The 17,500-nt window shown below is 41.7% G+C and overlaps 1 protein-coding gene across 1 annotated transcript in view; it reads left to right on the top strand.

Moving 5' to 3' along the window:
• Positions 1 to 17,500, top strand: part of cntnap2a (contactin associated protein 2a) — a 329,215-nt gene that overhangs the window by 300,187 nt on the left and 11,528 nt on the right. The window contains exon 21 of the mRNA XM_061239599.1: positions 3,189 to 3,282. Coding sequence (XP_061095583.1) covers positions 3,189 to 3,282 — 94 coding nt within the window. The remainder of the gene's footprint in view (positions 1 to 3,188; positions 3,283 to 17,500) is intronic.

Here is a 17,500-nt window from a genome sequence, read left to right as displayed (position 1 = left end):
AGCCGCCCGGAGTTGAGCAGATGACCTCCGAAGCAGTCCCACACCGCGATGTGCATCACAGATAGTCTTCCCAAGGTCACGTCGCGGTGGAACTCCTCTGGTCTGCGATTAATTTCTGCTCCGTGCGATTGGCCCGAACCCGCCGCGGATTGAACCGGGAGTGAGAGAGAGAGCGGCTGAGGGGAGAGGGAGTCTCCGAGAAGCAGCGGTCTTTGAACACAGCAGCCAATTTGTTTTCCCAGATAAAGGTAAATAAACTGAAAGGGATTTAATTGTGACATTACCCCCCCTCCCTCCCTCCCCTCGCAACATGCTCGCAATCAACACCGGCTAATACAAGGCCGTGTCCCTGTGCGATGGAGCAGCGCAACACCATAATGTCTAGAAAGCACGGCAAACGGGGAATTCCAGGCAATTTACCCGTGCAGACCCATCTGGGAGCCGTTGAAATAAACAGATCGCGTTTATCAATTTGACATGTCCCGCAAACAAATTACGCCCAAAACGAGAGGGAACAAAAGTCATTGTTTTCCAGAGCCCCCTCAGACTATATTAGGCCATTTGTATTCAAGGAGCAATGTAGCAGAGAGAGAAGCACTTCATATCATCGATGGGGGAAGTGAAGAGTCGTACAGTATCTGCCAGCACAAAAAAGGTCATTTTGCGGGCTTAAAGGAGCACTGTCACGCTTGTTTCACATTTATTTGTATTAAATGCCGGTGAAGGCCTTTTTAAAATTACCGTCAGTGTAGCTGTTTCCTAAATATGGGGCAAAACGTCTAAGGGCAAACACGTCCAGTGACGGTAACAAAGTATTTACCAACTTCTTCTACAGCAATAGGAGGATTAATTGGAAGACGTATCCACAACAAAGATTTTGATACAGCTTGTTAGCTAGATATTAACTTACTCATCACTTAGCTGCCCTCCTGGACCCCTTGGTGGAGGGTACTTCTTCCAATTAATCATCCTATTGCGGCAGAAGAAGTTGGTAAGTATTGCAGAATGTAGTAAGGGCTCAAAGTTATTATTGGCAGTGATGCAAACTCTGTGCTCGGTTTCTGCCAACAGACGTAGCCCTAGATCCCATTCATGTAAGGTTGTATTTCTTTGTTAAAATCGAAAAGCTTGTCCTCTAACTTGGCAAAGTCAGAGTTATGCCATATCCCTCAGGCTAGCCACGGTCGGTGACGTGATATTTGTATGCTAACGTTACCGTATTTCTGTGGGAGTGTCATGTGATCCCCTGAATGGGTGGCTGTCCATAAGCCAGTCTCCGCGTTCAATGGTGGAGTGTGAGCACCCGTTACCTTCTGGGAAACACAGGCTGGAGATTCAAGCCAGTGATGTCACTGGACGTGTTTGCCCCATATTTAGGAAACGGCTACACTGACGGTGATTTTATAAAGGTCTACACACAGAATGTCAGCATTTAGTCCAAATAATCTCAACTGAAACAAGTGTGACAGTGATCCTTTAAGTCTTTGAACACCATGGTCAGGACATGCTAATGAGATATTTAAGCAAATCAGCAATAACAGCCTAATTACTGTAGTCAGGAAATTAGAGAGTTCTCTCATCTTTGTAACAGCATTTCTAATCAGTCACACGTCTCTGGTATCACGGAAAATATCTTCTGAGATTGAAAGGAATGGCTGACTTTGGCTAACAATGTAGCATACCAGTAGTGTGAATTCAGGTAATTTGGGACTAACAGTAATTTGGGACATCTTAAATATTTTGAGTTTTTCTCCTTAACTAATAATTGTCATTCAGCATTTTCACCTCAAATGTACTGTAATGTATATGTGTGTATATATATATATATATATATATATATATATATATATATATATATGTGTGTATGAATAGCCAAGAACAGGAGGATTGCAATGTGCAGTGTTATGGGTATTACTGAAATTTACAAAAATTATTTTTATTCACTCTATTTCAGAAAAGGCTAGATTGTCTTATAAATATATGTTTTTATTTTATTAAGATTGCTCTGAGTGGCTGAACCACACACAAAGTGAACGTCATATATGTACAAAATGACAAATTATAATGTTATATAATCCCAGAAAAATGCAATACCAGGGGTCTGCGATACCCTGGTCATGCAGAGCCACAGGCACTTAATAAATTAGAGCAGTTGGTTGTACAGTTTATTCACTTCTTCGGGTTACCTGGGTGCAGGTTTTAGGGTGAAAACAAACACCAGCCGAGCTTGCGTTCTCCAGACCCAGGGTTACAGACCCGTGTGCTATAACATGCCGTAAGGTCATTTTTCTGATATATTGAGTGTGCCAGACCACCCTCAATATGGGTGATGCACCTGTGAGCAAAGTATGACCGTTAGGTGGCACTAAATATCAGTCTGAAGAAGATGATACAATTATGTTCCACTAGAGGGAGACATAGACCACAGAAAACATTTTCTAGCCCAATTTTGCTTCAGTGGGTCTTCATTAGAGTGTGGATGATGCAAGCTACAGGCTGCAGACACAGGTATCGAGTGTACTATTCAGTGTCATATGGAGGTCTGGAGCCAGATCTGAGAGGCTCTGAGATTGTAACTGTGTCATTCCATTTACATGACATTTTATTTAGCAGATGCTTTCATCCGAAGTGACGTGTAAAACAGTGTCAAGTGTCAAAACAAGGTCCTAGAGCAAACAACTGAACACGTCAGATGAGCCATGAACATAAGTCCAGTGCGCAAGGTATAGTAGCTACCATACCGAGACATCTAAAACTTCAGGAACTACAGTACCGAGACAAATAAAAATTCTAAAGTCTAAGGTGCGAAATACAAGGGGCTAAAGATAGATGAAAAACAAGTGACAATAGTTTAGGGGACTCCTGCAGTGAGTCTTCAGACTGCGGTGGAAAATGGGCAGCGAGTGAGCTGTTCTTATGGGGATGGGGAGGCCGTTCCACCACTGGGGAGCTAGGGTAGAACAGCATAGGCCAGTCAGAACTTTGAATCTGATCCTAGTAGCGACTGGTAGCCAGTGGAGTGACTTTCACAGGGGCATGTCTTCAGAAGGTTGAAGACAATTCAGGCCGCTGCATTCTGGATGAAAGACCATGTCTCATGGTTATGAAGAAAATTCCAACGGTCACTCTTCATTCTTCAAGGCCAGCTTGTGACTGTCCATCTGTCTCTCTGTCTGTCTCTTTTCCAGCTGGACCACTATCCTCCAGTGAACTACGCCCTTCCAGATGCCTCAGACACCCAATTTAACCTGATCAAAACACTTTTCCTGGGAAAAGTCTATGGTGAGTTCAAAATCAATAATTCATGTTATATATTTTTAAATTGCAATGTTTGCTCATCAGGATCTCTTGCTGGGGCGATATATACTACATTTTAATGCCTTAAAACATTTTGTAACACATTCATGGCTGTTGCTACTGGATGAATAATGTTCAATTCCTGTTCAGCAGTAGTGTAATGTGAACAGCTATATAGGAATAGTATAGTCTAGTTTCACATTCTTTACTGGGTGTTGTAACTATTCTAATTTGCTAAACAGAAAGAGATATGCCCTTTTTTCAGCAGATGTTTAATCCAAGGAAATGTGCATGACCTACGTGTATCAACTTGATGCAGTTAAATACCATTGTGGATTAGAAGCTGCAGGCTGCAGGCCAGTTACAACTGATATCCTAAAGATGCTTTGTTTTGCTTCAGTAATGGAAAGACGTGTCAGAGTTCTCATCCTCAGTTGTCTGTTGAGCAGTACCTCTGACACTGTTACAGCCATTTCCATAGCCCAGCTATGAAACCACCTTTCATAGACAATCACTGCACGATTAATTCATGGGGATTTGTGTGGGATAGGTATTCACAGGCTTACCACTAGAATTTGTCCCTTTGTGAGATTAATGCAGGAAAGCCCTGTATAGTTAATTACACACCTGCTCAGCCATTAGAGCTCATTAGAACTCATTAGACATTATACTCAGATATCAGGGAGAAATGGGTCCTTACAGAATTAAGAGAGAAACTAAAATCAAGATACCAGTCTGAACTTTCTCAACTCAATATTTCCAGCCGCTCTATTATTAATGTGCCACTAGCATTTGTGTTGCTGTTGATTTTTCACTATCAGGTATGCAATCAGATGATAACAGCTCTTTCCACAGGCTCAGATTTAGTCATACATCTCGGTCGTCACAGACTCAATCCCAGACTACCATTAGCAATGACTGGGAGTTTTTAGTAGTGTCACACAATTATATTTACCCTGCAAGTGCTAAGCTGTTGGCCAAGGCTCCATGGGTTGCCACTGTGTTGGTCTCTATTGCGATGTACCTGGCAGCCACAGGCTAAGAGCTATATGTTTTTATGAGGTGGCAGTGCATTGCCAGGGAGACCGGTCTGCATGGACGTGTGGCTAAGGACCCAGTCGTTCATTTGAAATGTGGAGAGTAGGACAGTGGCTCTACCTGGGTCTCTGCTTCAAGACGTCAGTGGAGAACAGACCTCAGAGCGTTTGATAGTCCCTAGTGAGCTTATCTCTGCTGAGCAGATTTCAGGGAGACATTCACTCTCTTTAGAGCTAAAGATAGGAGACAGATAATTCATTTATTTTCGTATTCTTATTTCTTGTCAGAGAGCAGTGTTTTTTCTTCTCAGAGTATTTGTCTCTTATCAGTTATTTCTGCGTCACCTTTGAAGATTGAACTGCCATGGAAAAAGTTGATTAGTGTAATAATGTGCATGAATGTCGTTGAACAGGAGATTGCTATTGTGAACAATTTTACCTGCTGATAAAAATGTAGATATACCCTTCACCATCAAATAGCATTATTATCATTGACCAAGAAACACAATATCCAAATGTAAGATGAGAAAGCTTAATATTTCTTGCTATATTTACAGTACTGTATGTCTTCTGCATGACTTTAGGAAGTGAATTCCACTGGTAATGCAATCAAAGTTGTATATGCAGTTGGTTTTGTTTTGGGTTTGTTTATTATTTTTTATGTTATTATTTCATTTATTATACAGACAAAATGTGTAGCAATGCATAGATTTTGCTGCTGTGGCTTTTTCGTCGCTGATGGTAACAGGAATAAGTATACTGTGTTCCTGATTTACTGCTCATTACAGTTATGCATGAAAAGTCTTTGCTGGCAGAGTGTAGTGCAGTGAATGAACAAGTGCTTTCCTTCTCAGTATTTTTTGACATTTTTTCAGTCATTAGAACCAATTACATTTCAAAACAATGTATTGCATGTACTGTATCATTGTGCAATAGCAAGTCCTCTGGCCAATCACTGGGACCCGGAAGGTTGGCGGTTCAAACCCCGGTGTAGCCCCGATAAGATTCATGCAGCTGTTGGGCCCTTGAGCAAGGCGCTTAACCCTACATTGCTCCAGGGGGCGTTGTCCCCTGCTAAGTCTAATCAACTGTTAGTGACTTTGGATAAAAGTGTCAGCTTAATAACTGTAATGTAATGCAAATGTGTCTTTAGTTCAGTACTTGAATTGTGGATTTGGCTGCAGACATTTCAGAGGGTACACATCCTATTGAGACAACTCTTCTTGTCTTGTCATCTATGGATTATGGTTTATCTATACATGAACAAAATCCTCAAATAAACGTTTTAACACTTAAAATCCAGTTCACATTTTGAAATGAATTATCATTCTTGTTTTTGTATTGGTTTATGGTTGTTTGTTGGTGAATCATGATTTACACTAGAGGGCAGCAAAGGCACAGTGTTCTCCAGTAAAGATAAATCGAATGGTAGAGAATTCTTTGTTTGAAGGTAGAACTCACAGGGATTAACATAATGCCAAATTTTATTCTAAAATGCAATTGTCCATACACTGTAATTACAGTCTTGAGATTTGCCACTTGTGAGGAAAGTTGATTTTGTTTTACAAATATTTATAGGTATAACATGTTACATGGGTGTTTCTATTGCAATATCTGGACAGTGGAAATATGTTTAAAAATATTCATGGATTATCAGTAATATGTTCACGTTTTAAATGTCAATGGGAAAACAAATTATAATACCTGCACATAAATTGTCTAGTGAAATGAAAAATGAATTTTGTGGGGTACAGGTTCTTGATTAATGGTGTTGTTTTCTAGCAAGGCAGGCATCAAGCTGTTGTGGTTGCTGAGTGTCTTCTGACATTGCCTCTTGCTGTCACTGCTTTGTACTGAGGCTTATTAGACCTGCCGCACTGCCATAATTAAACACCCTTCTAGCCCCCATTGAATAACAATGGAACAATCCTGGACTCATTATCCCTGATACATCATCGATCAGCCACACATGGGGAATGTTAATCTGGCCTACTGTTGCCTCAACTGACCAGACGGCAGGTAATTATATGTGTCACATGAGGGTTGCCATCAACATTTCACAGTAACAGATGCTGTCCCTTCGATTGCCTATTTTAAAACAGAAGGGGAGATCAACTCAGCATTACAGTACTGCAATATATGTCAGCGGGGCAATGGTGTCATTCAATAAGCTCAAACAGTGTTTTATGAAACTGCATTTCCCATAATGCTTTGCAGCATTTCAACTGAAGTTACTGACGAATCAGAGCGCTTTCCTGTTGCTAACCCACACTGCAAGTGTAAGGCAAAAACGCAATTACCACAGCATTTGCTTGGCACCTTGCACCTCCTGTATCTGCATTCTCAATCGTGGTATGTTATTTTAGGGGCAAACACATTGGGTGACAGCACACACACACAAAAAAGTGTCAGCTACTGTTATGGAAGTGATAGCGAATTTTGTGAGCTGTGTGTGATTCACTTGCTTCAGGGCGAGGTGAGATTCTCAGGAGTCTGGAGCCTGGCTGCGGAGCAGTGCACGGCCAATGAAGCGAGCAGAATAAACAGCTTTTAGCTCCCAGCTGCTAGCTATCGACCGCAGTGTACTTGTTGCCTCCCTCGGGACCCATCCCCCCTGCCTGCCAAGGTGAAGGCGCAGTCCAGCAGCAGGCAGTTTGAAGGGCACAGGATGCCGTGCAACTCCCTATAGCTGGGGACAGACGGACCCTTTCCCTCTCTCTGTCTTTTCTCTGTGCCTCTCCATATCAGGTATACCCTATATGGCACTGTGCCACCCCCTGCGTAACACGCACCATTGGCAAGAGCCGCAATGGCCATTTTTCTTATGTTGACAGTCAAGACGAATGGCAGCCGAGTACCCCAGAAGCACTGCTGTTTGCGCCAAACCGCGGTTCATCAGAGCTTGCTCCCCAGCAGTCAGTCACCCGTGCACCAAGACTCGACTCTCTCAAAGCGATATTGGATTGGACACCTCAGTCACGGGTTTTTGTCATGTGTCGCTCTGGCTCGGCTCATGATTCATAGTCTGTCGGAGCCGTCGCGGGCCCATTTCAGGACCCGCCGCCCTCCTTATTAATGATTAAAGTTCGGGGAGGCAGAACCGTGAATAAAACAGGTGCTGCCTGTGGTCCTCTATGCTCCAGAGGACATTCACTGCTGCCCTGGACAAGGTGAAGTCATAAACCACAGACCAGAATCTCTCCCTGGTATTACCTGCCCATTATTTACTGTCAAGGGAAAGCTGTAAATGAAAAACTAGTGAAGCCCTGGATCGAAAGGTGGGGAAGAAAATCCAGATTGTCCATAATTTTATTGTTCACAGACACTATTGAAGAATTAAAGATGATGCATTTATATAATGTTAGTTATGTTCTTACGTTCTTAGTGTACAGAAAATGTAATATCTTTCTTTACATATCAGTAATGCTGACGAGAAACACATTTGAAACACTCATGTGAATCAGTGAAGACAAAGTATTCAATCCAACTTCACTGCCAGTTTCTCCTAAATCGATAGGGCTTCTTCTCTTGTCTCTATCTTCTGTCCTAGTGTGTCACATAATCTGTCATCATTCTGATTCTTTCACTGTCTGAAACATCTTGGGAGCAGCCATATCCCTGGTGACTGTTCTCAAGGTTATTGTGTAGTTCATTCAAATGAAGAAACATTTTCCTGGTGTTACATTCCCAATTTAAATGCCAGCATGCAAAGATTCATTATTCTGTCATCTGTTATTTCAATGATTTGTGTTTTAACATTGAGCATAGTTTATAGAGGATTTAAACCACATTTAAATTGATTGGTCAGAGTTTGACCAGAAGCCATTTGTTTTGTGTGTGCACGTGAATGGAGGTGTGCACGTGTCGTGTTATTTGTGTCCTTGCCATTTGGTCTCAACCCACGGTTGAAGCAGAGAAGGGTTCATGTTGCCATGGTGAGTGAGAACATTCTACGTACCTAAGGGCTTCTGGTAAACACTGTACTGAGGACATAACCAGCAGGCAGATAACCAATATTAATCCCCGAGTGGGACCAGAAATTAATATTGTTGTAAGTTAATGCAGGATCCCCAAGAGGAATAAATTAACATTTGAGGTACAACTTTATGAGGAGAATGAATTGCTATTGAATTAATTTCAATTAAAATTTGATAAGATATGGTTACATGCACTATTGAGAATGCCAAAACCAGCTTTGCAGGCCTGGAATCCACCATTCCTCCTGCATTCAAAAACACATCATTGATCACATTAAGCAGAAATAATAGTTTAGCTGGTATAACTTTTGCTGAAAAACACCAATGTGCAAATTACCCTGCTGAAAAAAACAGCTCCAACTAGGTTTTGAAACAGTTGGTAGCTAGTTCACCAGTTAAAACAAGCTCTCAGCAGCTGTGTGTGTTTGTGTGTTCATGGGTACAAGAAGACCATTTGTAATTTCAATTCATTTGCACACTCAGTCTGCTTCATCATTTAGCTCCATGGTCACAGCAAACCCTCGGCACAATCACCCATATCTGATTAAAACAATTAGCTTGGTATTGCATTACTAACTTTCATCCTGATATCTCTGACTGCTCCTCTCAGGAAAGACCCAGCAGTCATTTCCCCTGAGTGTCGCTAGCTTCTCCATTTGTGTCACTATTAGAGCTGCTGCTTTATTTCACTATGAGTTAAACTGTATTCATGCTACTTGTAACCCTTCAGGGTTTTACATTTTAACATTTAGAGTTTATTTTAAGGTCCTCCTCCTTATATACAAAGCCCTTGAGGACCAAGCTACATTGCTAACTCCCTTGTCAACTACGTGCCTTCAAGAACGCTGCGATCATCTGCTGCTAGTTTATTGGAGGTTCCCAGCAACAGCCGGAAGAATATTTGGGTTGCAGCCTTTGTCAATTATGCCCCAAAGCTATGGAACACACTACCTATAGATATCAGGGAAGCTAGCTCGCTAAATAGTTTTAAAAGAAAGCTAAAAACGTATCTGTTCACTTTCGCCTTTAACTAGCTATGACTTTCCTGATACGGGCCTGAACCTCTTTCTGCACTTGCTTGCTGCTGTATTTTTTATTTAAATGTTTTGGTTGATGGATGGCATGGACACTTAAGAATCAGAAGTGAAATGGTATATACATCTGTCAGTCAATCAAGGGCGGGCCAATGACCGCTCATAGAAGTCAGCCTTCCGAAGGTTAAATATCCCTATTCAAGGATATAGGCAAATTGTTTTTTGGCAGGAAGGAAATTGTAGGTCAGCGTGAAGGTTTGTGATATGTCGAAAAAGGAGAAGTGGATTAGGCGTGGGTTTCAGTGCATTTTATGTTATGCATTTTATGTATTCTATTTTCTTGATTTTTTATCTTATTTCCCTGTTTTTATGTCTATTTTTATGTGTGCATTTAATTTCTCTGCTGTAAAGCACTTTGAGCTGCATTTTATTGTATGAAAGGTGCTATACAAATAAAGTTTTATTATTATTATTATTATTATTTAACATTTACATCTTAGGCATTCAGCAGAGGCACTTACCCAGGGCAATTTATACAGCCTAGATTATTTGACATAAAGTCAACTCATATAGCTGGATACTTTCTGAAGAATGGCAGGCCCAGTATCCTAACCACTATTTAGCACTTCCATCCCAGATATTCTCCTGGACTTAGTTGTAGTTGGTTATAAAATATCACTGTGTGCATGTAGCAGACAGACACTGGGCATTTTGAAGTTAATTTAAAGATTATGTGGAAGTGGGGGATTTGGGATTGATATACAACATACAAGTGGTGACATGATGTATGTTTGTGAAAGCTGAGAAGACAGATGGAGGTGAGATTGATAATATCGGTGGCATATGTCCAGACACTGCAGTAAGTTGTGTACATTGGAGATGAGAGACAGGCACGCTACAGTACTGGCAGTGCAGTATATCTGTGAAAATGCTGATCTGGCAGCCACTTAGTCACCTTGCCCAGTCTACTTATACCTCTTCTCTCAAGATGAATGGTGTCATCCCTGAAACATGTTAAGTGTTATTACCATACACTTTCACACTGACTGATTTTGGTACTATATCAGTTAGAAATTTTAAACCAACATAAGGACATAAGTACAAATAAGGATGGACTGTAATGTTATTTGTGCTGAAGCAACATCACTATTTTTGATCTTTTGCAGAACGAGTGTGGAGTAGGGTTCTTTTTCAGTTGGAGATATATTGCATGAGTCGAGCACAGACTGGGTAACAGAATGATTCACGTCGGTAATTTTATCCATGACTCCAGAAAATGACCTAATATCTTTAGCAGACAGCGTCGGAGATCGCTGTAAACTGAACCCTTGCTGAGAAAGATCTGTCTGTTTTATGATTGTTGCTCTTAGTCTGGCAGATACATATTCAGTGGGTGACCTATAATGGAGAATGACTAGGAATTCAATAGCACCTCTCATCTGAAATTCATGAGAATATGGGGCAGTATCGTTTACAACATCAGAGTCTGTGCATTGGCTTATAGTTCAGTTCATAAACAGAAAGAATATCACTCTTAAAGACCGCGGAGAAGCTGTTTACTTCTGTGCCTTAAGAGCCAGGGATTCATCTTAGGGCGTTGACAAGCTACGGTTCAGCTTAATGAGCAAAAGTGATGCAGGATTGATGTATTGCTGGGCTCTGCAACCGTACCGAAAGCAGGTGATGGGGGAGGGGACAACATTACTTTGTATTCCACATACATGCAGGGCTGTCTGCTCGATAGTGAAGTCAGGACCCCAGGCCACCGAGGTTCACAGCACACCAGAGCAAGTAGATTAGCCAGACCCATCAATATCATTCACCGTGTACTCACCATGGGTTCATAGAAATCAATACCAGCAAGTCAGCGCATGATAATACACTGCTTTGTGTAGACATACAGCATACAGTATGGAATTTTAAATACGAGTCGCAAGGCCTTCCTGTGAATCCAGTCTGCAACTCATTTTCAAGCTCAAGTTATTGAGTTGGCGTACAGTTATGGGTCCTTGGTTTTTGCATTGGTAATTATTGACCAGTCCTTGGCTTCCAGTAGTTTTCTGAATCCAGCTCCAAATTGTTGAACATTTTTTTTTAAAGGAGAGGGAATATTGGATCAGAAACGTCTTTGGTTAATCTCAAAATGACCTTGCAGGTGAATAACAGCATACAAATTATAAGGAATTGTTTGCAGCTAATGAGAAAATTGGATAATAATCAATACGCGCAATAGCGTCACATGGGTGCCTGCTGCTAAACTCTGGGTAAACTGTTGAATTGCAATGATTGCAGGAAACAGTGCTTGGTAATTAAATCGACCTGCAAGTTTAACTTCCCCAAGGATGACATCATACTTGCAGATTAGCGCCCAGTTCTACTGTGGTGGCCTCCATTACCAAAAGTGAGACTGGGCTAGGCACAGCTGTCTAACGCATCCCGCCCACACATTAGGAAGCAATGATTGTCTGTTCTGCCATCTCACCACAGGGGTCATTTTGGAGTGAGGCGTTTGTCCTGCTTTTTATTTCATACGGTTAAATCTTCAGGCATTGGTCCTGCGTGCTTGCTTCCCTCAACCACAGTAAAGTGATTAGCAGAGCAACTCCTGGCATTGTCTTAATGACAAAACACTTCCACAGAGTGCCAAGGCATGATCAACGCTAATGTTTTTGGATAATTTGCATATAGATTATTTTCAAATAAAGTGTTTACATTGTCACATTGCCTCATGCTAATGCATGGCATTTCAATTGACTCGTAATGCTGTGCCATTAAACCACAATCAAAATATAATTGTGTAAACATAATCAAAAGAGGGAAATAATTCTGTACAGATGATGTTGGAAAAGGATATAAGCCTGTCCTTCATTTCAGGACTGCTGCAAGCACATTTGGTACTGTTCATTTTCATTTTGCATTGCAGACACATTTGAGCAGCCATGAAATTGTCTAGCTTTTTCATTAGATTTTTTTTTTCAATAAAAATCTAATAGGCTGCAGAATGACATAGAAAATGAACCTTTTATCACATTTAAAAAGCTCTTCATGCTCACATCTAACTGGGATAAATATGCAGTTGAGGCCTAATCTCAATTCTATCAGTTATAAAAGTATAGTCAGTGGAAGCAAGCTTAACTATCAGTCCTCGGTAAGTGCCAGAACATTATAGGCCTGCATGCCTTAACTGAGTTCGCTAAATGAAGCTGGCTACTTCTGTGTACTTTTTCAGAAAAAGCCAGTATTGCGAGGCTCCAAAAGCATTATTTCACTGCATACAGCCGAGTGTCGTTCAGAAAGTCAGCTTCATGCAAGCCCATCCAGAGGGGACTGTATAAATAAATCTGTATTTAAAATGAGAGCATGGAAGCGGCAGTGATTTCTGGGAAGGGAATATAGGACACCTTGAAGTGAGCTGCACAGCTCTGGCAGCCTTATGCCCAGAAGTAATGATGTAAAGAGGAATGTCAGAATCCACTGGGAGCCTGCAAGGCAGAGAAAGATTAATTTCATTGGGCAAGTGTGTCTGTTTTTATCAGCTATCTCACCCATTTCATCAATTTTGTGTCAGTTGGTTGCAACAAAATCTATGTTCAGTGCAAGTGGACGAAATACCTGTACAGCTGCAAGCAGCATGCAAAATAGTTAGATAGATATTATTTTTTTAAATGAATCCTCCCTGCACCAACACACAATAAATAAATAAATAAATCAATGAGGACAGAAAAGAAGACTGAATTAAATTTCGCACTGGATGCATAATCCTTCTAGCCTGTGAGTGACAAGGCAATACAAACAAAGTTTTGTTTTTTGTTTTTTTCTTGTGGGGCTCTCAGCAGTTTCCTCTGACCAAGTGTACTTGAGCCAGCTCACTGGAAAATGCTGAAACCTTGGAATTATTTAATGTATCAGACAGCCCAGTTCTGAGCCATCAAACACTCCATTTTCAGTCTTACCGCTGTTACTGAGCGCTGTTCTGTGTTGCATCAGCATCATTTGGAACATAGTCAACATCATCTAACATAAGATGGTGTTAATCTTGGTATAACAGAAAGATACAAAGAACGTTCCCATTTTAACATGCCATACTGCCAAGGTGATATGACTGAATTAAAATGAAGAGAAAAAAAAAGTGCATATAATAAACAACACAGATAATAATGTTATGTTCAAACATATGGGAAAGCTACATACTATTATTTCAATACATTTACTCTCATTTTTTTTTATGAAGTAATTATTACTGGTATTTTTTCTGAAAACCTTTGAGTTAGTTTAGTTAATCTCAGTCTAAGGCACAGGTGTCAAACTCCAGTCCTGGAGGGCCGTAGTGTCTGCTGGTTTTTGGGGTGTTCTGGGTTCATTCAAGTCATTGATTGGTTAAAGTATCCACACATCTTGTTCTCAAGGCCTTAATTGGCCTTAATTGGCAGCTGATTGAAAGGAAACCACAAAAACCCGCAGACACTGCAGCCCCCTGGGGATTCAGTTTGACACCCCTGGTCTAAGTGAACTATATTGTGTCATTCAATCACTTTGCTTTTCACTAGAGTATAAAAATGTGGTAACAAGCAGACTTCATCCATCAGCATGGCAAAAGCCAAAGAACTGTCAATTCAGAAGAGACAGATGGTAATTACAAGTCTGGTAATGGGTACAAAGAAATGTACAAACAGTTAAACATGCCACTTAGCACCATAAGGGTAATATTAAAAAGAAGTGCGTTGGCAGCCACTGTTTGTGTGCTGTCCAGGGAATCAGGCCTGGCTTCTACTTTTACTGCCCTCACTTGACTTGAGCGTTGTCTGTATTCACATTTAATGGCAGGCAGTAAACATTGATATTTTGGCTCTGGTTATGTGACAACTGGGCCATTAATTCCTCCTTGTTATACAGGTAAAATATGATGCAGTCTGGCGGTCTGACTGTATGGACAATATGATTGTAGTTTTGAAATGAAAATGAGGCTTTAACTGGGGAAATAATCCATATTGTAAAAGATCCAAAATGATAAGACAGCTAAATTAATATATAATCAAGGAAACACTTGTTACTTGAGATTCATCTGTGATAAAGCATGCTAATGTAAAACATGAAAGGCTCAAAGCAAAACACAACTTTGGAGGATGGAATGCCTAGCAGGGGTCAGTGTAGAAGTACAAACGAGTCTAAATGGTAAAATTCCTTCAATATTCTGTTTTGGCAATACAAAAATAGCACACCACACACATGGTTGCCAACACTCATACACATGAGTGCACACACTCACACTGACACAAATGCACACATGGTATGCACACACATGTACATGCATACCCACACACAGGTCTTTCTGCCTGCCCATTTCTCCCACATCCAGCACGTCGTGTTAGAAAACCAACTGTTCACTTACCGTCTTACCTTCACATGTGCCACTGTTATGAGATAATCAACGTTATTCACTTCATCTGTGAGTGGTCATATTGTTTTGGCTCATCTGTGTGAGTGACAGAAGTGGTCAACCACGTTGCTTTGGAATCAGTAGTGCAAACCACTAAAGCAGTTTCACAGCAGTTTAGACACTAGAAATCATTCATCTCTGTCACTAACTGTAATTGTGTCACTTCCAGCTGATCAGTATGTGAGCTGTGGCCACAGGGTCAGCAGTCCATACCTTACAGCCGTAGCCATCATCAATGCAAAGCTGCTCTTAAATCAAAGCAGGTCTGACAGTTCATTTAACCAGCCTCTCCCCTTTCCGCTTCCTTCCAATTAAATTGAATCTGTGAAGTGATTGGACTTCTAATGAAAGCATATCTCCAGATATTATGTATGTGCATGTGTGACATACAGGGTCCCAAGTACCCATATATTTAATGTATAGATGGCTGATGGCTATGATCATTTCAGACTTACATTTAACTTGCATAACAATGAGGTACCTATTCTTCCCACTATGCATAAATGCATCTCTTATCCTGTGAAATAGCTATGTTTCAATGTGTCCCCATGACAGGCTCACATTTAGAGGTGATGAGAACGGCGAATCACACAAACCCAAGTGAGCATGTCCCATGAGTGATTTCTACTTAGTCAGTGCGATCTAATCTGCATAATCTATCCTCATCCATGGCAATGGTCCACTGCAGATGCTTTGTGATAATGGGCTATCTCCATCAAAGGGGTTGTTGTATGCCCCTGTAGATGAGGGACAGCAGCATTTAAACCCCATTTGGGTAACGACAGGCGCCTAAGGCCTAGAGCCTCTTTTCTGACATAACTGCTGAAGGTCATGTAGCAACATTAGGACTCTTGCTGTTTGTGTATGTGTGTTTGTGCATTTGCGTGTGTGTTTGTGTGTGTGTGTGAATTTGTGTTTGTGTGTCCGTGTGCGTGTGTGGGTGCATGCTTGCATGTATGTGCATGTGTGTGCTTGAGTGTGTGTACATGAGTATTGGAAACCATTTGTGTGCTGTGTATTACAGTGTGTTTCTGTATTGCTATTTTTGTATTGCCATACAGCTATACAGAATATTGATGGAATTTTGCCGTTTAGACTAGTTAGCGCTTCTGAACAGACCCCTGCTAGGCATTCCATCCTCCAAAGTTGTGTTTTTCTTTGAGCCTTTCATGTTTTACATTAGCATGATGTATCACTGATGAATTTTAAGTTTATTTTTCCTTGATTATATATTAATTTAAATTCTCTTTTTGGGTCTTTTACAATATGGATTATTTCCCCATTTAAAGCCTCATTTTCATTTCTATTTGGAATCCACAATCATATTGTCCTTACGGACAGCACCATGTTTTACCTGTATAACAAGGAGGAATTAATGGCCCAGTTGTCACATAACCAGAGCCGAAATATCAATGTTTACTGCCCGCCATTAAATGTGAATACAGACAGTGCTCAAGTCAAGTGAGGGCAGTAAAAGTAGGAGCCAGACCTGATTCCCTGGACAGCACACAAACAGTGGCTGCCAGTGCAGTTTTCGTACACTGCGAGCCGCACACACCCTTATCTACTCTTTCCCCTTTCACACCCCTCCAGGCGAGAGATCAGCAGGCTCAGGTGCTTTCAGGGATTCACTGGGCAGTCACTGCCTCATTGTGTGCACTGTGTGTCATAAGCCCTGTGTGTTTTCCTATGAGCACTGCCCAATCCTTATGTTGTGCTGATTGGCTTGACTTGCTGAGAGTCCTGTCTGCACACACATTGGTAAGGCATAACTGGAGAGATTTGCTCAACTTCCTATGACAGGAGGAATCCGTTTAGTTTAGAACAACAGTACACAGGCATGGGATCTTGTGTCTATCTGTTTAAGATTATGTGGAAATAGATAAAGGAATGTATTCTGCATATGGAATGAGCATCCCACTTTAAACTCTGTCAGCGTCTTATTATTAGCCTCCTTTTTGCTTCCTATGACAGGAGGAATCCGTTTGATGTATAACAATTGCCTGATATCTTGTGTCTGTTTATCTAAGATCATGTGGAAATAGATAAAGGAACACATTGTGCATACGGTATACTCTAGCCTCTGTTCTTATTAGCCTTCTCTTTGCTAGTTATTTAAAGCCGGCTTATTCATTTGTGAGTGTCAGAACTGGCCGGATTTGCATTTGTTTGAGCCCCTGAGCGTTGTGTGGCCCCCTCTTCCCACGAGACTCCCCGGTGGGGGCTGCGCACAATCTCTGACATCACCGGCAGCGGCGCACAGACTCCCGATCCGGACTGTGGGCTCCGGGCTTTCCCCTGGCCGCGTGCCGTATGAATGAGAGTGGGCTGTGCGCTGGGGCTGCATTCTGAGCTGGCCAGCCGGGGGCTGCAGGCACGCCGGACGGAGAGATCGCGCACTGATCCAGGAGCTTTGCTGCCTGCCTCTTCCCACACGGGGGAGGCCTGAACAGCATCGCCAGAGCTCAGCGGCAGTCGGAGGGACACAGAGATAGCCTGGGACACGGAGGTAGAGAGGGAAAGAGAGAGCTTCCCAGCTATACAAACAGGTAAAGCTGCCTCTGCATGCTGCACTCAATGGGGACTGGGACACTAGTGGATGTATGGGTGGGGGTGTATGTATGTACGTATGTATGTATGTATGAAAGGGGGGTCAGGGGGGTTGCGGTTGTCTTTGTGGTGTATCAGATGTTTCTAGAACTTGGGACTCCGGTCAGG

The sequence above is a fragment of the Conger conger genome, chromosome 4, assembly GCF_963514075.1.
Source record: "Conger conger chromosome 4, fConCon1.1, whole genome shotgun sequence".
Lineage (NCBI taxonomy): Eukaryota > Metazoa > Chordata > Actinopteri > Anguilliformes > Congridae > Conger > Conger conger.
Note: the sequence above shows the minus strand (reverse complement) of the source record. Positions and strands in the feature narration are given on the sequence as shown.